The following is a 24,476-nucleotide window of genomic DNA, read 5'->3' on the forward strand; positions in this document are numbered from 1 at the left end:
ACCCCAGAACTTTCTAGAAATGCTGCAATACCTTCATCGGTGACATGAAAAAGAATAACCAAGAAAAGCAAACAACATTATCATGGAAAGGAGAAGAAAGTGAATCACTGAATGAGTGAATTCTATCATATAATTTATAATGGTGCAAAAATTTAATCTAGACAACATAATTAATGAATAAAATATTAACTTCTTTTTCTTCCTTAATAGTCTTGAGTGCTATCCAATTCTTCCTAGTTCCTTTGAAACATGACAAAAACGCACAATAGATATTGACCCTCCCAAAAAAAAAAAAAAAAAAAAAAAAGGAAAGAGAAAGAGAAAAAAAAAAGAAAAAGAAAAAGATAAACACAGACTATGACAACCAGTACCAGTTTTTGTGCTGAATATGTTAAGATTTAAATGTTTTATTTCATATTTATTAATAGTCTAGTTGATAGGTTTGACTAAGTCTTTAGGTAGTTGTTTTTTATTTCGTGGTGTCTTATGTGTGAACTGTTTTCTAGGAGTCGTGGCTAGTGGAGTTATTCTGATGTAAAGCCTATATATAGGCCCTTTTTCTTTATCAATTGAATGCACAGAGTCTTCCCTTCAACTCATCTCTTTTCGTTACTTTCCTTAAGCTTTGCATCAATGGTATCAGAGCCAGAAACGTGTGAGAGAAAGAAAGCGAGAAATACTTCCCAAACAGTGAGAGTCTCTACAAACAATTCAAAATAGCCGCAGCTATTTTCTCATTCTTATTTCTGGGTTTAGGAATCGATGGCTTCCGATTCAAATTTTGTGCAGGCAGCAATCCCACGTTTTGATGGCCACTATGACCATTGGAGTATGCTAATGGAGAATTTTCTATGGTCAAAAGAGTATTGGTCGATCATTGAATTTGGAATTGAAGCAGCTGCAGCAATTACAGTCTTAATAGATGTCCAGAAAACAGAATTGGAAGTGCGAAAGCTAAAAGATTTGAAGGTAAAAAATTACCTTTTTCAGGCCATTGATCGTCCCATCTTGGAAACGATTCTTTGCAAAGAAACTTCCAAAGATATTTGGGATTTCATGAAAAAGAAATATCAAGGCTCAGCTAGAGTGAAGCGTGCACAACTTCAAGCTTTGAGAAGAGATTTTGAGACTCTACAAATGAAGGATGGGGAATCTATCACCAGCTACAATACCAGGACTATGGAGATAAGCAGCAAAATGCGATTTCATGGTGAGAAGATGGAAGATGTCACCATTGGGAAAAAATATTACGTTCCCTGACACCAATGTTTGACTATGTCGTGTGTTCCATTGAAGAATCAAAAGACATAGATGCATTCTCTCTTGATGAACTACAGAGTTCTCCGCTGGTCCATGAACAGAAGATGAACAAAAGTTCAACTTCAGAGGAACAAGCTTTGAAGGCTTCTACCTCTACTCATTTATCGAACTCTAGAAGAAGGGGTAGAGGTCGAGGTAGAGGCAGAGGAAGGGAAGATCGAGGCAATAGAGATGCTAGCAGGTTTTTCAAAGTCAATAATGATCAATTTTAGGGCAGAGGCAGAGGACGAGATCAACATTTTGACAAATCCAAAGTAGAGTGCTTTTGATGTCATAAATTTGGACATTATCATTCTGAATGTCTTACTAGGCTGCCTAATGACAAAGAAAATGAAGAGCAATCAAATTTTGCTACGAACGAAGTGGAAACTTTGTTGATGACTGATCAAGCCAATCAGGTTCCTGACTCTGATGTTTGGTATGTGGATACGGGCTGCAGTAACCACATGTGTGGAAGTAAGTCTTCTTTTTCTTATTTAAATGAAGGCTTTCATTCTACAGTAAGTTTTGGTGATTGTTCCACTATGAGGGTAATGGGAAAGGGTGATATTAAGATAAGAACCAAGAATGGTTTTGTTAAAACAATTTCTAATGTCCTTTATGTTCCAAACTTGAAAAGCAATTTGTTAAGTGCTAGTCAATTGCAATAAAAGGGTTATGTAATCACTATTCAAAATGGTGTTTGTGAGATTTATGATCCTACTAAAGGAGCTATTGCTGTTGTGAAAATGAGTTCAAAAAGAATGTTTCCATTGAAGATTGAAAGTGTGCAATCTTATTTGGTAGCCGAAGTAAAAGATTCTTCTTGGCTGTGGCATTTTCGTTATGGCCACTTGAGTTTTGGTAGACTAAAGACCCTCTAGCAGAAAAATATGGTGATCGGTCTTCCTCAAATTAGTATTCCTTCCCAAGTTTGTGAAGAATGTGCTTTTGGTAAACAACATCGTTCTCAATTTCCTCAAGGAAAGTCATGGCGAGCAAAAGGTGTTTTGGAGCTAGTTCATTCCGATATTTGTGGCCTTATAACACCAATTTCAAATGAAGGTAAAAAATACTTAATTACCTTCATTGATAATTACATTCGAAAAACCTCAGTTTATTTTTTACAGGAAAAATCAGAAGCTTTTTGTGCATTTAAAAGCTTCAAGGCTCGTCTGGAAAATGAAACACAAAGACCATTAAGACCCTCCGAACAGATCGTGGTGGAGAATATTGCTCAACTGAATTTGAAGTTTTTTGTGAAGTTCATGGCATTCGAAGAGAGCTGACAACTGCTTATACACCACAACAAAATGGTGTATCAAAGAGGAAATGGTGAGAATCTTGTTGGCAAGAGGGAGAATTCCAAAAACTTTTTGGCCTGAAGCAATAAATTAGAGTATTCACATCTTAAACAGAAGTCCTACATTTGCTGTTCAAATACCAGAGGAGGCTTGGAGTGGAAGAAGACCAGCTGTGGATCATTTTAAAATTTTTGGCTGCATTGCTTATGCACATATCTCGGATGAGAAAAGGAAGAAACTTGATGATAAAGGGGAAAAGTGTGTGTTTTGATGATAAAGGCCCACATGGATGGAAGACTATGAGATGACTGAAATTGAAGATCCAATCACTCATTTTGCCTTATTTTCAGATTGTGATCCTATAACTTTTGAAAGTGTCGTCAAAGAAGCAAAATGACGGAAGGCGATGGATGATGAAATTGATGTCATTGAAAGAAATGATACTTGGGAGTTGACTGATCTTCCGAATGGGCATAAAACCATTGGTGTAAAATGGGTCTTCAAATCAAAATTAAAAGAAAATGGTGAAGTGGATAAGTATAAGGCGCGTTAAGTAGCTAAGGGATATAAATAGGAATTTGGGATCGATTATACAGAAGTTTTTGCTCCCATTGCAAGAGATGATACAATCAGATTGGTGATTGCATTAGCACAGAACTTATGGCCTATTTTCCAACTGGATGTCAAATCGGCATTCTTGCATGGAAATTTGGAAGAGCATGTATTTGTAGAACAACCCCTTGAAATATTAAGATCAGAAATGAGCATAAAGTGTACAGACTAAAGAAAGCTCTTTATGGATTAAAACAAGCTCCACGAGATTGGTGTAGTCGTATTGAGGCTTATTTTTTGAAAGAAGGCTTTCACAAATGTCCATATGAGCACACACTTTTCGTTAAAATTGGAGATAAAGGGAAACTGCTCATTGTTTCTTTATATGTTGACGATCTTATATTTACTGGAAATGATGGTGTCATGTTTAAAGAATTCAAGAAATCCACGTTGGTTGAATTTGAAATGACTGACCTTGGTATGATGCATTACTTCCTTGGCATAGAAGTAGTACAAGTAGCTAATGGGATCTTCGTTTCTCCAGAGAAGTATGTGCGAGATATTTTGCATAGGTTTCGGATGAAGGATTGTAATCCTGCAAGCACACCAACTGAGTTTGGCTTGAAGCTAAACAAAGATCATGAAGGAAAGAAGGTGGACAGTACACTTTACAAGCAAATTGTTGGCAGTTTGATGTATTTAACTGCAACAAGGGCTGACATAATGCATTCTGTGAGTTTAATAAGTAGATATATGGAGAATCCAACAGAAATGCATTTGTTAGCAACCAAGAAAATCGTTCATTACTTGCAAAGAACTAAAGATTTTGGGCTATTCTACAGGAAGGGTGAAAAGCTAGAGTTGTTTGGGTTTACTGACAATGATTATGCAGGAGATCAAGATGATAGAAGGAGTACTTCGGGCTATGTTTTTATGTTTGGCACAGGGGCTGTTTCATGGTCTTCTAAGAAGTAATCAATTGTCACCTTGTCAACTATAGAAGCTGAATTTATTTCAGCAACAGCTTGTGCTTGTCAAGCTATTTGGTTGAGAAGAATTCTTGAAGAGCTACAGTTAAAGCAAGTTGAAGCTATTCCAATTTTTTGTGACAACAACTCGCAATCAAACTCTCCAAGAATCTTGTGCTACATGGCAGAAGCAAACATATCGATGTGAAATATTATTTTTTAAGAGATCCCACCAATGATGGAACAATCAATCTAGTTTATTGTCGAAGTGAAGACCAAGTTGCAGATATACAGACCAAGCCTCTCAAGTTGGCTACATTTGTGAAGTTGCGTGGTCTACTTGGAGTTTGCTCAAGTGTTGCTGTAAAGGAAGACTATCTAGATGGTTGATTTTCTTTTAAACTGATTTCTGCGTGTTAGGAAAATGTGTAATTGGCAATCTGTGACCAAAGGACCTATTTGTCATGTTTGTAAAGTCAGGGACTAAATTGTAAAGGTCTAATAGTTAAGGGACTAGAGTTGCAATTTAATAAATTTCATAGCATAGGTCTAGGGTAAAGTGGGATGCTTTGAAGATGCAAACGGTGCGTTGATTTCGGTAGAGTTTCGCCCTGACCTTGCTCTAGCCAAAATTGCAGAATTGATCTCGCTGGAGTTTCGCTGGGCAGTCGCTCGAGCGAAGGTGCGTCGCTCGAGTTTCGCCAGCACCTCGCTCGAGCGACAGTGTTATCTGGCCATTGGTAATTTTAATGTCTCGCGATTTTTTAACGCTCCATATTTCCAACTTTGACTTATTATATAAACAAAACGTCCGATTTTCATTAAATACTTTTGGAAAACATTCAAACAAGAACTTCTTTTAACTTCAAAAGGATTTAGAGCCAAACATTCGATCTTTCTCATCTTTTGATTCTCATGATTTTTGAATAAAAACATCAACCATCACAAAACTAAAAACACCCCTTCATATCTCCATATCAACTTCCAGAAGATCATCTGTTGAAGATTCGGAAAGGAAATTGCTTGAAGAGCTGGAGTGCTTGGTGATTCACGGGAAGTAGAAGATATTCAAGGCTGAGATTTTGGCGCAGATCTGCAGAATCCAGGAGAGTTTTGGTTGATACAGTAAGGAGGTTAGAGAATTGTTAGTTTCAATTATGTCTGGCGTACTGTAAGTCAATATCTTCGATAGTGGATCTCTACTGACTTGTGCCCGGAGTTTTTACCCAGTTAGGTTTTCTCCGTCAACATTTTGTGGTGTTTTTACTACTTTTTGTTATTTATTTCTCAACCGGTAATTCAATTTTGGTAGATAAAGTATGTGAATGAATCTAGGCAATGTATAATTTATGTGAATTGTTGCATAAGTTAATTAATTGTTTTAATTCCGCATAAACACCTATTCATCCCCCTTAGGTGTTGGTTGGGTCGAACTATATCTTTTTCAAGTGGTATCAGAGCCAAATCTCGAGTCATGACCCATAGTTGTCTAGATGAGTCAATCACTTTTTGTACCTCCATATTTTGACGGAAGTAATTATGCCTATTGGAAGGTTAGAATGCGTGCGTTTCTTAAGTCTTTAGATGAGCATGTTTGGGTAAGTGTGCAAAATGGTTGGAAACCTCCCTCTACTATCGTATTAGGAACTGTTAACCTTACCGACATATCACTGTGGACTAAAGATGAAATAGCTGAGTGTAATTGGAATAGCAAGGGTCTTCATGCCCTGTTTATGGCCGTGTTTCCCGAAGAGTTTAGGAGAGTGTCAATGTGTGAAACTGCTAAAGAGGTTTGGGACATTCTTGAAACTACACATGAGTGAACTAAAATGGTAAAGAACTCTAAGCTACAAATGCTAACTTCTAGGTTTGAAAAAGTGAGAATGAAGGATGATGAAACGTTTGACGAATTCTATGCTAAATTGAATGACATTGTCAATTCTAGCTTCAATCTAGGTGAGAAAATTTTCGAGTCTAAAATTGTGAGAAAAGTGTTTAGATCCTTGCCCGACAGATTTAGGCCTAAAGTCACTGCCATTGAAGAAAGTAAGGACCTAGATGAAGTTAAAATTGAAGAACTGGTAGGATCGTTGCAAACGTATGAACTCACTATTACACAACCTAAGAAAGGAAAGTCCATAGCCCTAAAATCCATCAAAGAAGATGAATCTTCTGATACTGAGTCACTTAGGGACGAGAAAATTGCATACTTTGTTAAGAAATTCCAACAAGTTCAACAAGAATAGGTTCACATGCTTTTACACTTGATATTTGAATTTTTGATTTTCAAGAAACAGGTTCAACAAGAGATTGCTAATTTGGTTGAATAGATAGGTTGTTTGGAGTCATGTTTATTTCTTCCTTGACTGTCATATGTATTTTTGTCACAGAATGCCAAAGGGGGAGTTTGTTAGGAAAATGTGTAATTGGCAATCTGTGACCAAAGGACCTATTTGTCATGTTTATAAAGTCAGGGACTAAATTGTAAAGGTCTAATAGTTCAGGGGACTAGAGTTGCAATTTAATAAATTTCATAGCATAGGTCTAGGGTAAAGTAGGATGCTTTGAAGATGCAAACGGCGCGTTGATTTCGCTAGAGTTTCGCCTTGACCTTGCTCGAGCCAAAATTGTAGAATTGATCTCGCTGGAGTTTCGCTGGGCAGTCGCTCGAGCGAAGGTGCGTCGCTCGAGTTTCGCCAGCACCTCACTCGAGCGACGGTGTTATCTGGCCATTGGTAATTTTAATGCCTCGCGAATTTTTAACGCTCCATATTTCCAAATTTGACCTACTATATAAACAAAACGTCCGATTTTCATTAAATACTTTTGTAAAACATTCAAACAAGAACTTCTTTTAACTTCCAAAGGATTTAGAGCCAAACATTCGATCTTTCTCATCTTTTGATTCTCATGATTTTTGAATAAAAACATCAACCATCACAAAACCAAAAACATCCCTTCATATCTCCATATCAACTTCTAGAAGATCATCTGTTTGAAGATTCGGGAAGGAAATTGCTTGAAGAGTTAGAGTGCTTGGTGATTTACGGGAAGTAGAAGATATTCAAGGCTGGAATTTTGGCGCGGATCTGCAGAATCAAGGAGAGCTTTGGTTGATACAGTAAGGAGGTCTGAGAATTGTTAGTTTCAATTATGTTTGGCATACTGTAAGTCAATATCTTCGTTAGTGGATCTCTACTGGCTTGTGCCCAGAGTTTTTACCTAGTTGGGTTTTCTCCGTTAACATTTTGTGGTGTTTTTACTGCTTTTTGTTATTTATTATTTAACCGGTAATTCAACTTAGGTAGATAAAGTATGTGAATGAATCTAGGCAATGCATAATTTATGTGACTTGTTGCATAAGTTAATTAATTGTTTTAATTCCACATAAACACCTATTCACCCCCCCTCTAGGTGTTGGTTGGGTCAAACTATATCTTTTTCACTGCGTATTTCAGTTTAAGGAAGGGTGTTAAGATTTAAACGTTTTATTTCATATTTATTAATGGTCTAGTTGATAGGTTTGACTGAGTCTTTAGGTAGTTGTTTTTGATTTCGTGGTGTCTTATGTGTGAACTGTTTTCTAGGAGTCGGAGCTAGTGGAGTTATTTTGATGTAAAGCCTATATATAGGCCCTCTTTCTTTATCAATTGAATGCACAGAGACTTCCCTTCAACTCATCTCTTTTCGTTACTTTCCTTAAGCTTTGTATCAGATATTACAGCTTCCAAACTCTCTCAGCTCTTAAATATCTTGAATAACTGGTATTCTATTTAAGGTTCACCTTCCCAGACGAACATTCGAACCAATTTTTTACTGAAGCTTTATCAATCAATGAAGTTGCTAACAGCAATGGAAAAAAGGGAGGAAAATAGAGCTCAATTACTTGCATTTCGTCACATCTGAACCATTAAGTACTATCAGGAAGATGAATTTAACCATGATAAACCCAAATATTTGGTGCCAGCAAGAAATAAAAAACGATCCCATTAACCTTAGAATAATCCCTAGTAAATAAAGCTCCCTGTCATGGCAAAGAAGCAGTTTCTTAACTGCTCGTGTCTATCATCTTTTAGCCACATATGGTAATGCTACTCCTCGAAAACTCTCTTTTAGTTATCAGGCCAAATTCTTAAAAATAGGTATTGAAGCTTTATCTACATAATCATATATAACATTAATGGAGAAGAACTCACACACCCAATGTCCCAAGATCGTATCAGATATGATGGACTGAATAAGTATTTGGTTCAAGACAATAACCACCTGGCAAAAAATAGCCAACTGAAGGAAATTTCCCGACCCCTAGTGATGTATGGTTTTTCCCAATGTGATTCCAAACCAGTCTAGGACTATTGCCTTTATGATTTTCCACCTTAAAATGTAAGGGGTTCTAGTCACGGTTCGATAACGGCTCAATCTCGATCTATATTATACATGTTATACACTTTGTTAACTTTATTTCACTGAGTATTATTTTGGAGGACACACTATTTGTTATTTAAAATTCTGCTAAAGTATCTTCAATTGGTATGCGAAAGGGATATCCCATTTTCCAAATAGCTTTCACATATTCTTATCACAAATGGGATAATTATGTTTGGTTTTAATTTCATCACTGTCTGGTATGGATTGATATCAAATTTTTAGTAAATTTTGTACAGAATAACTTCTTACAGAATGTTGCTAGGATAGTCTCATGATGTGGGGCTCATCATGAAAAAAAATTGTCAAAAAATACCCTACCCACCCCCTATGTGTGTATTCTAGCAGTATTCTGTGAAAACTTCTTTTGTACATCTAGCATGTTTCGTCCATAACATATGTGGTTAAAATTAATTGTTAACTTAAACTTAGATTAAAATTAAGGTTTTAATCCGGACCAAACATGGGCTTCATTTCATCTGTCCTTTTTCCACTAGGTCAAGTTAACGGTATTTAGTATAATATTAAAACTTCAATAAATACTATCTTAACATATTATGTAGAATAGTATTCTATGAATCATGTTACAATTAGAGTTCCATCTTGAAAAGTCAATCTTGTTCAGAGGAATAGTCCAAACCCTTATAAGTTTGTCTCTATTTTTATCTTTATTCGATGTGAAATTTTAAACCTGAATACAAGTAATTTTCTTAGAGTTTAATACTGAAAACACTTGTCCTCAACCAAAAAGGCTATAAATAAGTAAGAAATGAAAACAAATAAAAGATTGGAGATGTATAAACTTACAAAATGAAAGTATGAAGATCATGAGGAAGGAAGTCTTTCAAATGATTATGATCGATATAATTTATACAACTAATGTTAAAGCTAATTAAAAAGTGACACAGTAAGAATTGTTGGAATTGGTTCAAAAACTAATCGAAAATTGGTTAGGTTTAAAACTGGGAAAATAAAAAGGTATGACTTCGTGTCAATTTCGGTCGAATGTTCGGATTTGATCCGATGGTCAAATTACAAAAGTAAATAGACAAACTTATTCTACTTGTCGAGTAGATCATCGTGGTATATTTGAAATCTCGAAACCAATTTCGGATGAATGAGAATTGCGGTCCAAATTTGGAAGAGTGAAGTGTTGTAACTTTTCGAAAGGATGCAAGTTTGAAATGAAATATTGCAACTTTTCGAAATGAAGTGTTGCAACTTTCCATGAAAAGTGCTGGATTTGGGGTGTGTCCATTCACCCACAACCCTTCATCTTTTATATATAGGACCCTTTGAATGTGTATTTGTCATTCCAATTCATTCCATAATTCCATATTATTCATTTCATGTTAAGTTACATAAAACATTTTGTAGAAGTGATTATCTTTTGCATCAAAATCATTGTTATGGTAGAGAGGGAATTTTGTTCAAGTTCGTTGGTCGAAGCCATTTGGAGTGCTCCTATGGCTTGACGTGGTTGTTATATCTTGGGAGATGATTGTCGAAAAATCGTTAGTATCGATGAGGGGCAAATTCATTTTAAGAAAAGAGTTATACTCGCCTTAGCCAATCACATCACTTACATCTAATTTTTTCTGATTTCATTTCTACTTGATTTTAAAAAATGATTAATTTTATTTATATGGTTTATGCAAGGGTTCGATATGAAAAATCACATGTTTTAATTCAAAAATGAAAATGGTCAGATTCAATAATCATTGGTTAGTTTCTCAAACTCCATTTCGATAAGTTAAAACCTTGTTTCATTTTAGTGAACATAAACGGTATTTTTTTGTGAATATAATATGCACATAATCGGTGTATTTCCCCAACAATCTTAAGATGAAATTTTTTATGCATATTATATTTTATTTGCAATCGAAATCAAGATACTGCATGAATAAAATCATAAGACAGAGTTTTGACATATCATGATTCTAGTAAATATGTTCTATTACAACATTTTAATTAGAGAAATTCATGTGTAATGAATCTGTATATTATAACAGAATCGATAGTGATTCTAGAACTTGGAATCATTCATTTATATGTTGAATTCATTACAATATATTTCAAGTTGATTTGTGGACGTACAATATGATATTATTCAATCATGCACCATATAATGTAGACTCTGGTTTTGATCCATTAGAAGAATTCTAATATTCAGAGATTAGAGTGGAAAGTCTCAAATTGGTGCACCATATTATATGATAATTAGTTGTGAAATTCATAATACATGATATTTATGAACTGGTGCATATATGTTTTTGTATTATATTTGTTGGCAGTCTCATCTATGAATTTTATTTGTTGGCACTCTTTTAATACAAAGTATATCTATATTAAAAGATAATTTGTGTCAAAGTTGCCTAAGAAATTTTGATTGGGAAGGTTGGTAAAATCTTGTTAACTGTTTGTAAACAAATAGTAAGCATGCTATATGGAAAAATGTATCTTTCCAAATTAAAATAGTTTTTACTTTCTGAAATGGTGTGACCCGTTTAAATTGTGTAGCATGAAATATCGTCCAAATAGTATATAAATGTAAACTGATTTGTAAAGTCAAATTGCACGTGGACATTGTGAATTTTATATGCTAACCATTGCGTTCCTTCATGTTTAAACTACCTCAATTCAAAATTATCAAGAAGTAAATTTACTAAACCTGGGAAAGATGCATGTTGGGATAATCTTAATTGTTCAAAGCATGTTGGCTTTGGCTTTGTCAAAATCTAGTAATGTTGAAATTTATGGTTTGTGCAGAATTCCTTACTTTTAGTTTATACGTATGTCATCCAAATAACTTTTGTTCTCTCACTGGTAAATTATTATGCGTTTGAATATATTACTTGCATGAAAATACATATTTTAACTGATAAATATGTCCATAACGGTAATGGCATGAGTATGCATTTATTTTAAGTAGGAAACTTTGTTGGGTATCTATATGATAATCATGTGAAGCGGATTAGTGTATTCATTTGATGAATTCATACAAGCCTTTGGATTTTGGATAGACCTTTTTGGTTAAAATGGTCTAGTTGGTTAAATTTTCATATCTTGTTGAAATTATACTAGCTTTGATTAATGTTGATAGCCTCATTTAATCCTATGAAATTAAGTGACACGACTTAAGTGGATATAATTATTTAGTTATGAGAATTAAGCCACTTAATTATTTGAAATATCCTACGATCAAAAGGTGCGTCCTTTCATATGAATAATCATGACTTTTGGTATGATTATTTTTCAATGGGTGTGTCTCTTCATAGAGATTAATTCAAAAGGTGTGTCCTTTTGTAGGATTGTGTCTCGTGAAGAATACAACTTTTCAACCTATGGTTGATTCGTTCGTTCAAGTTTGAATATGATGAATAAGGTGAATATGTACCTTATTATTTGATATAAAATGAAACTATCATGTGAAATGTCACAAATGTGATAAGTTGCATATCTTGCAATGCTTAACCCTCTTTATTGTTGAATTTAACTTCAATCATGAAACCAATTAAGGTGGTAAATGTTTTGAAAGTTTTGTTGGTCCATATGATGACCTTGATTTAATTTGAATGATCAAAATTAATTAGATTGAAGTACGTTATATGCAAGTAATGACCACTACTTTGAAAGTACATAGACTTTCACGAAGCAATCGAAACATATATTTTCTAAGAGATAAATGAATAGAACTATAAAAGAGTTACTGAATTCTAAGTTCAAGTATAACCCAAAAATGTGGGGAGGGGGGGGGGTTAAATTTAATGCTTATGAATTTGAAATGAAACTCAATTTAACAGTTACGTTTGCTTCTATCTTATAATCACAGAACGATATCTATGAAGGTAGAAAGATAGAAAACCATTATACTAATTATAAGGATGATATATACTAAGTCTAAAATGGATGAAATGGATTGTAAAGCTGATTATGGCGTTTGTTTAGACATGCAAGAACAATTGGAATATATGGAGAATATTTATAAAGCTCAAATGCATGGTAATATTTCAATGATGTTATTGAATACCCATGATTCTGAAATCCACTTGTAAACATGGTTGACTAGTGTAATAATTAGATAGAAATCCTCTAACAATGTTGTTTGGAAATTGATAGAGCTTTAGACAAAACAAATAAGGCATATAGTTTCATGAGAGGATTTCTTGGTGACAATAATTTGTATTTATCAAATGAATCGATCATTAGCTAGCAATATTTGATAAGATACTAAGTTACATGTAATGATAGGTCTAGACGTATAAGGCATAGATATAATATCATTAAGCAGATGATCTCAGTAGTGTAAACTCGTGGTACCTTTAAGAGATTTACTAAGAGAGATCAAGAATACTGCATATCGAAGGGAATGAGGTAAAGCTTACTACGTTAGAGTCCTTGTAATGGTAACCTACCTTGTTGACTGGAGATCCCAAAATCTTGGTTCAAAGGGACAACTAAGTTATAAGGATTCCATGAAGCACTAAGGAAAATAATTTCCTAACTTATTTCTATGACATTAAAGTGCTTTCTGCAGAGTTGCAAGAGGTTAAGATATTCTTTTAATAATTCCTATATCATGATTAAGTCAAGTGGAATAGGGTAGAATACTCTTAATAGGAGGTCACCTATGTGAGTGTGAAGTGGGCCGCTTCAATGAGAATTATTCAAGGCTTAAATTCTCTAAACACTCGCAGAACCAAGAAGGGTTCAAGGCCAAAATGAACCAAGTCATGAGAACCATGAACGATTTAGGGAAGACATTCTGTGAATATCGTTGTCTTAACTTATACTAAAGGCTGAATGATTCAAGACATCATGTTCACTAATTAGCCGAGTAAGTCCAATGGCTTTTCACTACGGGAGGTTCAAGGCCAGAAACTACTATCCTCGATGCAGTGGCTTTTCGCTCTCTTTCTCTACTTGCATCACATCACAGCATTACATTTGCATACTCAAATTTCCATTCATATGAGAGATTGTTGGAATTGGTTCAAAAATTAACCGAAAATTGGTTAAATTTAAAACTGGGAAAATAAAAAGGTGTGACTTCGTGTCAAATTCGATCGAATGTTCGAACTTGATCCGATAGTCAAATTACAAAAGTAAATAGACCAATTTATTCTACTCGTCGAGTACATCATCGTGGTATATTTGAAATCTCGAAATCAATTCTTGATGAATGAGAAATTGTGGTCCAAAGTTGGAAGAATGAAGTGTTGTAACTTTCTAAAGGATGCAGGTTTGAAATGAAGTGTTGCAACTTTCCATGAAAAATGTTGGATTTGGGGTGTGTCCCTTCACCCACAACCCTTCATCTTCTATATATAGGACCCCTTGGATGTGTATTTGTCATTCCAATTCATTCCATAATTCCATATTATTCATTTCATGTCAAGTTACATAAAACACTTTGTAGAAGTGATTATCTTTTGCATCAAAATCATTGTTATGGTAGAGAGGGAATTCTATTCGAGTTCGTTGGTCGAAGCCATTTGGAGTGCTCCTATGGCTTGACGTGGTCGTTGTATCTTGGGAGATGATTCTCGAAAAACCGTTAGCATTGATACGGGGCAAATTCATCTTAAGGAAAGAGTTATACTTGCCTCGGCCAGTCGCATCGCTTACATCTAATTTTTTCTGATTTCATTTTTACTTGATTTCAGAAAATGATTAATTTTATTTATATGGTTTATGGAAGGGTTCGATATGAAGAATCATATGTTTTAATTCAAGAATGAAAATGGTCAAATTCAATAATCATTGGTTAGTTTTTCAAACTCCATTTCAGTAAGTCAAAACCTTGTTTCGATTTCGTGTACATAAACGGTATATTTTTGTGAATATAATGTGCACATAATTGGTGTATTTCCCCAATAAGAATAATAACAATAAAACTGAGGGAAGATAAAACAGAAAACACAGGAAAAGAGAACAAACCGTATTTGCTATGAGATATGTTTATCAAATTGTTGTAGGTAAGTTTTTATAGTATGAGAGCATCTTCAAAAGACTCTTTAAGCATAGTATCCTCTCTATTTTAAAGAGTTATTCCATAAAATTATATTCTAAGAAACTCTTTAAATTAACATTTAAAATAGAGAGTAGATTTGGCTCTCCAAATCTGGAGAACCAAACCACCTCTCTATAATTTAATGCATTCAAAATATCTTAGGTTTCAATGTAGTAAAATAATTTAATAATTTAGAAGGAAGTTAGTAAAAATAAAAGATAAAAGAAACAATTAATATTTCGTAATAGTAGTAAAATTAAGTGTTAGGAAATAAAGAGCTTGTTAGATTACTTGAAAATTTTTGCACTCTAAATTGCTAAATATGCTATTTAAAAGTTGAGTCTCTTGGAAATGCTCTGATAATTCAATTTGACGACATTGAATTGCATTTTAGAAAAAGTGAAGTAAAATCTGCCGAATAGGAGAAACTATTTATGTAATGGTATAATTCTATGGATGTTTGAATAAAAAATTTCCTTACAAACAAAAAATCTAGTACATGTGAAGTGTGCATCTTAAGTGGCTACTAGGCTAAGTAAAACTTTTCAAGACTTCATTGTTTTAGCTCTGGACAATGCTACGTAAAGTTGACTATGACAAAAGACTGGTTTTGGAAGATATAAACTAACAAAATCTAGTGTTTGTCCTTAAGCTTTGTATATTGTCATTGTAAAAGATTACCTAATAGGAAATTGAGTTCTTCTAAATGGAATTGAGGTTTGATTACTTCGTAGAGTTATGAAAGGAATTCTTGGTTAAAAAAAGAAAAGAAAAGAAAAAACATGTTTTCCATACTATTCACCTATTGTAATTTTAGCAAGCACTACATTTTTCTCAAATTTTAACAAGTAAGACATGTTCCATTGCATAACCCCTTGGATGTATTGATATTACGCAACAATATTATAGGATAGTTCACTTTAAGTTTCGGTTCATGCAATGGAGTACCATTTTGAGATCAAACTATTTAAAACATCCTCTTGAAGGCGTTGTTAAGATTTCTCAATCACTTCATCAAAACTATAGTAGATATAAATTTTATCGGGAATTTGTTCTAAGAAAATTTTATTAACATGCTTAGCACATTCATATATGGGCGTAAGAATAACTCTATTTGCCATTGCATGTAAATTGTCAAAATATGTTTCTATATTTGGAAAGACATGATGGATTAAAATTTTCAAAGATGTAATTTTATCCTCATATGGTATAATAATGTCATTCGTAAACTTAATACACTTATAGTTATGTTGTTGCTCTATTCCATATCCAATTCTTAGCAAGTATTCATAGAAAGTCGGATCAAAATTTGCCTTCATATTCTCAATTAATGGTAGATCGTTGGAAGGGAATTAAGGGACCGATTACTTGCATTTTCTTCTACTTCTATGAACACTGGCACTATACTTAACTTTGGTTGCAATTCTATAGATTACTATTTATTTTGAGGATCGAAAACCTAAAATCTAGCGGCGGCGTCTCTTTTGACCAAATTGGTGATTTTAATTCAATAAATCAATCCATCTCTTCTAACCCTAGGTAAACGAGATATTTTGAGTAATTAGGTGCATTTTTCCGTTATGGAAAAATGACAATCGGCAATATAAAATGAAGAATAAGAAAACAAGAGCTGCGGCTACTCCAAATAATATATTGTAATGAAACCCTAGTGCGTGTATGTGCGCATATATATATATAACAAGTCTATACCCTCTCGGCCCAATGCCTCCTCTACCACCACAAACCCTTCACAACGTATGTCGCCCACTAACTTTTTGGGTTAGGCAATCACACTCTAACAAATTTTTTCTGAGGTCCTAGTTAAGCTTGGGCCCAAGCCGAGCCCAGAAATATTTTCAAGATGAAAGTATTATCATCTTAAGAAATCATACGGTAACAAGAATCGAGTTGGATCGAAATTTTTGAATATTTATAAGTAAAATCGTCGTGTCCAAATTTAATTATGGAACCATTCAGGTTTGGTTCCATTCGGTTCCCAGGTTCCATATTATAATTAATTTTTTTTAATATTTACAAAGTTACATTAATTCAACTAATGATATGTTTAATCTAATTCTTACAAAATAACGTAGTCCAATCTTATGTATCTTTTACATCTTTCTTTACTGAGTTTTCCATAGATTTTATCATTAAAAACATAAGAAGAGAAAGATAGCGAGCTCAAAATAATTAATAGAGCGTTTCTCAGATTCAATTCGATTTCTTCAGAACAGTAGAAGCGACACTACGGTAGAATAACAGATTAATTTAGGTCAATTTGATTACGTTGGCTTTGAACTGAAAATTAAAAATAGGAAAAACATATTTTTGGGTTTGAACTAAATTAACTAGTTAAAAAATTTATTTTAGAAAATAATTTGGCTTATTTAAAAATAAATTAATTAAAAAATTAGGAAAATTTGGTTCTTATTCGATTCTTGATCTAGAACCGAACTAACTCATCGGTTCTTGATTCAAATACCCGTTCTGATATTTAACTTAAGAAGAATCATTCGGTTCAGGAGTTTTGTCCAGCTTTAAATAATTTTGACAACATTGTTGATAACATGCCACTTGGCATTCTATTATTGGGCAGTTTTAAAAACAATTCATCTTTTTCACTGATACATTTTTTTTTCAGAGTCGGGTATCATATACAATATGTATTGGACAACGTCATGCCTCGGACACAAAGACATGTGTCTACAAGTTTGACGATGCCATAGGTTGTGCTCTACTTTATTTATTTTTCAAATTTCTGAAAACTAGTGATATGACCCTCAAACATCGGATTTGTTTGGCACAACATGTGGCATGTCATAGTTTATATCCTCAACAAGCTATGGAAATTAGAATAGAAGCCCCATTTTGTAAAATTTGAAAAATAAAACCTTATGAAAACGAAGATTTAATGGATAAATGTTGATGGTGACATTTTCCAATATCCCCCGATCAGTATATCCCGAGGACTATTTTTGATAAAGTTGTAAATCCATCTGCGGTGTCCTCGAGCATGTTCATCCTCGAGACACTATGCCCAACCACATCTCCATGCTGCTTCGCATATTGCAAACATATGTCCACGGGCATAGTCCTCGGGAATGTGCTCCCCCTCACAACTGACGATGGTTGACCCTTTAGAATTCCTACGCAATTAGGAATCTTAGCTCCCACAAGAATCCTATCTCACATATAATTCTGGAATTCAACCAACTCCTTAACTACTCAGAACTCCAACAGATGAGGACATCCAGCTAGTTGAGTCCAATTAGGAGAACGTCACTTACTACTATAAATACAGAACCTTGAACCATTATTCAGGTACGTTTTACATTGTTCTTCAGCACATAGCCTCACGCATATATTTCCCTTTCTGACTTAAGCATCGGAGGGGCGACGAGAACACACCTCGTTGCCTTTATTTCAGGTATCGGAAGATCACGTTCGTGCTCCACATCTGTCATCAAGCTCGGGAAATCTACAGGTACGACTTTTGGTAGCATCATTGGCGCCGTCTGTGGGAAGCGCTACCAAAAGCCATGGTAAACACACGATCAGATATTCCACCCGCAAGCTCATCCACTCCAAACCAACCCCCTCCTGAGGATATCCCTGTTCCTCAAGAGGAATCATCAGAAGTGCCGGAGCCCCAGCCGGCAGTCGTCACTACTGGAGCCTTTAAAGAGCTCGGACAACAGGTCGCCGCACTGACTCAGCTGCTAAGTCAAAGAAATTCGCATCCGTCACCCACACCGGCACCCCAGGGGGGTTTTATGGCTGATGCTCGAGCTCGAGCACATGTCCTTGACAATGGTGGAGCAGGGGCCTCGGGTATACCACATTGACCTCGGCCTCGAGATCAGTGACCATGGAGTCCGGGGCACTCGCTAGGATTATTCAAGAAGGAATTGCGGCGGGCCTACTTCAGGGCAATAAAGGGACGACAAGATTCAGTCCCAACACTCCATTTACTCCCGAGATATTAACATTCCCCTTGCCAGACAGATTTAAGTATCCTAGGATCAAAGAATATGATGGGACCACCGATCCAATCAATCATCTGAACATATACACGGACGTCATGAATCTGCAGGTTGCACCAGATCAAGTGATGTGCAAGGCCTTCCTGCAAACTTTGACGAATGCTGCTAGGGATTGGTTCTCAACCTTAGAGTCCAACTCCATAGCCTCATTCTCGGATTTGGCAGACAAGTTCTCCGCTTTCTTCGCAAGCAGCAAACGCATCAGGAAGACAGCAGCTTCCCTCACGCAACTTAGACAAGGGCAAAATGAGACCCTACGTGACTTCGTGACCAGGTTAAACAAGGAAAGACTTCAGATTCCCGACCTACACATAACTGCAACAGTTTCTGCCCTCACATATGCCATAAAGTGCGAGGCTTTCAAGATGTCTTTATCCAAAACTCCGCCGAAGACAGTCACCGAGCTTCTTACCCGAGTCGAGAAGTACATAAATATGGAGGAAACACTGAACCCGAGAAAGGTTGGACCACCCCATGACAGGGTCGAGCATAAAAGACAGCATGACCCGAACCCCCGTGAAGAACAACATCGGAAAAAACAGAGGCAGGAGGTTCCCCCGACACCGTTCACGCGTTTAAACACGTCAAAGACCAATTTATTGATGGAGATCAAGGATATGAAGGAACTGAAATGGCCTGTCAGAATGAGGTCACCACCCGAATCCAGGGACATGAACAAGTACTGTGAGTTCCATCGGGATCATGGGCATACCACGGAGAACTGTAAGGCCCTGCAACGGGAGATTGAAGCCCTTATTAAAAGAGGACTCTTGAGTTCCTACGTCGGTAACGACAAGCGTCCGAGGAATGATCGTGGCAGGGAAAAAGACCCTGAGGGAAAAAGGGATGGTCAACCCACTGCTGGAACCATCAATATCATCATTGGAGGTATTGCCTCGGGAGGAAACTCCAACAGTGGAAGAAAACAATATGCCCGACGATATGCCTTGGCATTTGGAATGCCCCATGGAAAGCTGGAGGATATTACTTTTGGGACCGGAGACTTAGAATGCGTATCACTCCCACATGATGACGCCTTGGTAATCTCAGCAATTTTGGCCAATTTCGAAGTAAAGAGGATCTTGGTTGATAACGGGAGTGCGGCCAATATACTTTCACAAGAAGCTTTTGCTAAAATGGAAATCTCGTCTCACCAGCTCAAAGCGGTTAAAACTCCTCTCCAGGGGTTTGGTGGAAGAGTCATCACTCCAGAGGGTGTCGTCGAGCTTCCACTAACTTTGGGTTCTGGCTAGAAACAGGTTACAGAGATGACATCTTTTCAAGTGGTACGTGTCCCAATGGCCTATAACACGATTCTGGGAAGACCACTCCTGAACAAGATTAAAGTCATTGTGTTCACCTTCCACCTAGCCATGAAGTTTCCAACAAGTAATGGCGTTGGGGTTGTCCGTGGAGACCAGACAGCTGCCAGACAATGCTATGTTGCCAGCGTTCGGGAAATAAATAGCGACGTCATGCAAATCTAGAGGATGAATCCCGAGGATGGGCTACAAGTCAGACTTGCTCCTGTCGAAGAATTGATGGAAATTGAGCTCGAGCACGATAAGAAGGTGACAATTGGTCGGGATCTTGACGTCACCCTGAAGACAGAACTTGTTGGTTGCTTATCTCGCAACATTGACCTTTTTGCCTGGAAAGTTGAGGATATGTCAGGGATAGACCCTAAAATTGCAGTCCACAGGCTTAACATTAGCCCAGGGGCCAGGCCAATAAAACAGAGGAAAAGACAGTTTGCCCCAGAACGTCGGGAAGTCATCCGCGAAGAAATTAACAAACTCGTCAGTGCTCGGTTCATTCGGGAGGTCCAATATCCTGATTGGCTTGCCAATGTTGTTTTAGTGAAGAAGGCCAATGGTAAGTGGAGAGTCTGCATTGACTTCACAGATCTTAATAAAGCATGTCCAAAGGATAGTTATCCCCTACCGCAGATTGACAACTTGGTGGATAGCACGTCTGGACATAAGCTATACAGCTTCTTGGATGCATTTTCTGGTTACCATCAAATCCTCATGGCCGAGGAAGATCAAGAGAAGACCTCATTCATGGCCGATTCTGCCATATACTGTTATAAGGTCATGCTTTTCGGTTTGAAGAATGCAGGGGCAACATACCAAAGGCTCATCAACAAAGTCTTTGCTAACTTGATTGTAAGGAACGTAGAGGCATACGTTGATGACATGGTGGTCAAGAGCAAACGGTGGACCAACATATTTCAGATCTTGAAGAAGTGTTCAACACCTTGCGAAAGTACGGAATGAAGTTGAACCCCGCAAAATGTGCATTTGGCGTGGCCTCGGGCAAGTTCTTGGGCTTCATGATCACTCATCGGGGGATAGAGGCCAACCCTGACAAAATACAAGCATTAGCATCTATGGAATCACCAAGGAACAAGAAAGAGGTACAGAGGTTGACTGGTAGGATAGCAGCCTTGAACAGGTTCATGTCCCGAGCATCAGACAGGTGCTATCCCTTCTTCAAAGTCCTCAGAGGAAACCAAGGCTTTGATTGGAGTGAAGACTGTGAGAAAGCTCTTCAGGAGCTCAAACAGACATTAGCATCTCCTCCAATTCTAACTAAGCCTGAGCCAGGTGACACCTTATTTTTGTACCTGGCTGTATCTCAAAATGCGGTCAGCGGGGTCTTGGTAAAAGAGGTTAACAAAGTCCAACAACCGATCTACTATGTAAGCAAGGTCCTACTAGATGCGGAAACAAGGTATACTTTGGCGGAACAACTTACCCTTGCCTTGGTTATAGCAGCACGGAAACTGTGGCAGTACTTTCAGTCTAACCCTATTGTGGTGCTCACTAATCAACCACTTAGGCACATACTTCAAAAGCCAGACGTATCAGGAAGACTGATGAAATGGGCAATCGAGCTTGGAGAATTTGACATAGAATTCAAACCACGCCCATCTATCAAAGCCCAAGCTCTAGCCGACTTCATTGCAGAACTAACCCCTAGGCCTCGGGGGCCAGGTGACAGCTCGAGCATGAGCACTAATTTGGACACTTGGCAAATTTTTGTGGATGGAGCATCGAACTCCTCGGGCTCGGGCGCAGGGGTCATCATCATCAGCCCTGACAAACAAACAGAGATCCAATGCGCTCTCAGGTTCGAGTTTGAAGCAACCAACAACGAGGCTGAGTATGAGGCCGTCGTTATTGCTCTTGAGCTAGCCCGTTGCCTAGAGCTCGAGTTCGTAAAGATATTCAGCGATTCACAGCTAGTGGTCGGACAGATTGAAGAATCATTTGAAAGAAAGGAGGAGAAAATAAGTTTGTACTGTATGAAGGTTCAGGATCTTCAACGAAAATTCAAGAGCTGTGAAATTACAAAAATTGCTCGAAAGGACAACGGAAAAGCTGACGCACTATCCAAGCTTGTGTTCATGGGGATAGACGGCCTTGACAGAACGGTTCACATTAAAATCATCACAGAACCCAGCATCAGTCAAATCCTCGACATCATGGACATTGACAATGAACCATCCTGGATGGACCCGATCATAGAATTCATCACAAACAGAAATCTACCAAGCGATGCCAGGTTGGCCAGAAGCATCAGAGCCCGAGCTCCTAGGTACTGCATGATCAGCGGTATCCTTTTTCGCAGAAGTATTACTCTTCCGTACCTAAGGTGTCTTAGGCCATCAGAATCATCCCAGGCCCTTGCTGAATTTCATGAAGGTGTGTGCGGGAATCATCAAGGAGCCAGGGCCTTGGCCTTTAAACTCGTACGATATGGATACTACTGGCCAACTATGAAAAAAGACGCCTCAGAATATGTTAAAAATTGTGATAAGTGCTAGAGGTTTGGTAATGTTATCCACTCACCAGCCGAAGACCTCACCAACATTAATTGTTCAGCCCCGTTTGAACAATGGGGAGTTGACATCCTCGGCCCCTTTCCTATGGCAAGAGGTCAATTAAAGTTTGTTGCTGTAGCAGTAGAGTACTTCACAAAATGGGTAGAGGCCGAACCTCTCGCCACAATATCGGAGCCCAAGCTAAGAGCCTTCACTTGGAGGTCTATCATTTGCAGGTTTAGGATACCAATGGTCCTCATCACCAACAATGGCAGGCAATTTGATAACCAACAGTTTAGAAACTTTTGCTCAAACCTTGGGATTGATCACCGTCTGACATCAGTTTCGCATCCTCAGAGCAATGGTCTGGTCGAGGTAACAAATCGAATCATATTGCAAGACCTCCGAACAATAAGTGATGCTAGGGGTTCTTGGTCTGACGAGCTGCCTTCTATACTTTGTACAGAACAACTCATAGGACAACCATAGGAGAAACCTCTTTTATGTTAGCCTATGGCGTTGAAGCAATGGTCCCAGTGAAAATTAGACTGCCATGCCATAGGAGGCTCGTGCCAGAAACCTCGGAGCATACAACTGAACATCTTGATCTCTTGGAAGAAATACGGGAGCAAGCCGCTATAAAAGTGGCCTCTTACCAAACTAGGACAGCAAAACATTTTAATAGCAAAGTCAAGGCTCGGAGGTTCAGAGCTGGCGATTTGGTCTTGAGGAGGGCCGAAGCAGCAGGCCACCCCCCAGGGAAGCTCGGGCCCATCTGGGAAGGGCCCTTTGAGGTCATACGACAGGTTCGCAAAGGAGCATACAGCCTAAGAGACACTTCGGGTAGACCTCTTTCGAGGCCCTGGAATGCCGACAATCTAAAAATATATTACAAGTAATATTCCCGACGCCGTTTAGAAGATTTTCTTTTTCTGCATGTTATTTTTGGTTCTTCGGGCCTGCGTGTCCTTGCATTTTATTTCTAGTTTAGCGGGCCTGCATGCCCATGCGTTGTTTTCTTCCTTTTGTAATGAACTACGTTCGGCTTGATCCCATTTGGGTACGTAGGCAGCTTGGATACAATATAAATCCAAGTCCAGTCCAAACAATTAATAAATCCAAACCCCGGGTATAACAGCCCGATAGTTTGCCTTGCATCCAGCAAGCCCCCTTAAGCCTTGTCCTTGACAAGCCAATGTAAGCCTTGCCCTCGAGCAAGCCCCCTTAAGTCTTGTCCTTGACAAGCCAGTGTAAGCCTTGCCCTCGAGCAAGCCGTCTAAAGCCTTGCCTCGAGCAAGCACCAAAATCTTGGAGCTCATAATCAGCACATCAAAATAGTGCAGCACAAGTATAAATACCGAGGACATACATCCCGACCATATATCCTTGTATTTTTGTCCGAGGCTAGAAAGTGAAAGCTTGGGATAAACTTATATACAGAGGTCGGTCACAATTATTCGTACACCTCAGGGACTACCATCCCTTGAAATTAATCCTCGAGTGTTACGTGTCTAGAAAACTACATCCTACACTGTCCTCGGCATTATCACTTGTTTGAAAATTTCAAATTGAGTTATTCTCAATCATCGAGATGATTAATTAGTCGTCGAATTAATTACTCTTCTTTAGTCGTCGGAGGGAATTGTCTACGTGCTCGAGGTTCACACTTAGATGTTCCAAGATAATTTTACTATTTAGTCCTCGAGGTAAAACTTGTTTAATGCGCGGGGTTCAACACATGTTCCCAAATTATTATTTTACAGTTTGAGTCCTCGGGATTAATTTTTGTACGTTATAATGTTCAGAAATATTCACAAATTAGGTCCTCGAGATGTTTTAACTATTCTAGGCGTCGAGTTATTTAACCATCATACATCGGGCTATTTGAGTTTGTCATGATCGAGATATCAATACACAGTAAGAAGGAAAATGCTTGATCGAGTAAAACACATGTTCAAATTACAAAAAGAAAGGAAAAAACAAAAACTAATCTAAGTCCTCGGCCCTTTCTCCCGAGGCTGTGTTCCCCTGCTCCTCCACTGC

The 24,476-nt window shown here is 37.4% G+C and overlaps 3 protein-coding genes across 3 annotated transcripts; all 3 read left to right on the top strand.

Moving 5' to 3' along the window:
- The first annotated feature begins 762 nt into the window (after window positions 1-762).
- On the top strand, window positions 763-2,183 carry LOC111382919. Its single transcript, XM_023006950.1, has 4 exons — window positions 763-1,210; window positions 1,297-1,501; window positions 1,631-1,820; window positions 1,974-2,183. Exons 1-4 carry the CDS (start codon window positions 763-765, stop codon window positions 2,181-2,183), a joined length of 1,053 nt encoding a protein of 350 aa, XP_022862718.1.
- A 16,246-nt stretch (window positions 2,184-18,429) lies between these two features.
- Window positions 18,430-19,857, top strand: LOC111382920. Its single transcript, XM_023006951.1, has 2 exons — window positions 18,430-18,719; window positions 18,810-19,857. The coding sequence occupies exons 1-2, from the start codon at window positions 18,430-18,432 to the stop codon at window positions 19,855-19,857; spliced, it is 1,338 nt and encodes a 445-aa protein (XP_022862719.1).
- A 1,022-nt stretch (window positions 19,858-20,879) lies between these two features.
- Window positions 20,880-22,436, top strand: LOC111382921. The gene has a single exon (XM_023006952.1). It carries the CDS (start codon window positions 20,880-20,882, stop codon window positions 22,434-22,436), a length of 1,557 nt encoding a protein of 518 aa, XP_022862720.1.
- The last annotated feature ends 2,040 nt before the right edge of the window (window positions 22,437-24,476 follow it).

The sequence above is a fragment of the Olea europaea genome, unplaced genomic scaffold (genome assembly GCF_002742605.1).
Source record: "Olea europaea var. sylvestris unplaced genomic scaffold, O_europaea_v1 scaffold2585, whole genome shotgun sequence".
In the NCBI taxonomy this organism is placed as follows: domain Eukaryota; kingdom Viridiplantae; phylum Streptophyta; class Magnoliopsida; order Lamiales; family Oleaceae; genus Olea; species Olea europaea.

Excerpts from the sequence above, each read along its gene's own strand:
- LOC111382919 (XM_023006950.1), top strand. The coding sequence starts at position 763 with ATGGCTTCCGATTCAAATTTTGTGCAGGCAGCAATCCCACGTTTTGAT. Across the intron at positions 1,502-1,630 it reads GGCAATAGAGATGCTAGCAG|GCTGCCTAATGACAAAGAAA; the intron begins GTTTTTCAAAGT and ends ATGTCTTACTAG. Across the intron at positions 1,821-1,973 it reads ATGAAGGCTTTCATTCTACA|GGTTATGTAATCACTATTCA; the intron begins GTAAGTTTTGGT and ends TTGCAATAAAAG.
- LOC111382920 (XM_023006951.1), top strand. The coding sequence starts at position 18,430 with ATGGAGTCCGGGGCACTCGCTAGGATTATTCAAGAAGGAATTGCGGCG. Across the intron at positions 18,720-18,809 it reads ACGAATGCTGCTAGGGATTG|GAAGACAGCAGCTTCCCTCA; the intron begins GTTCTCAACCTT and ends CAAACGCATCAG.
- LOC111382921 (XM_023006952.1), top strand. The coding sequence starts at position 20,880 with ATGAAGTTGAACCCCGCAAAATGTGCATTTGGCGTGGCCTCGGGCAAG.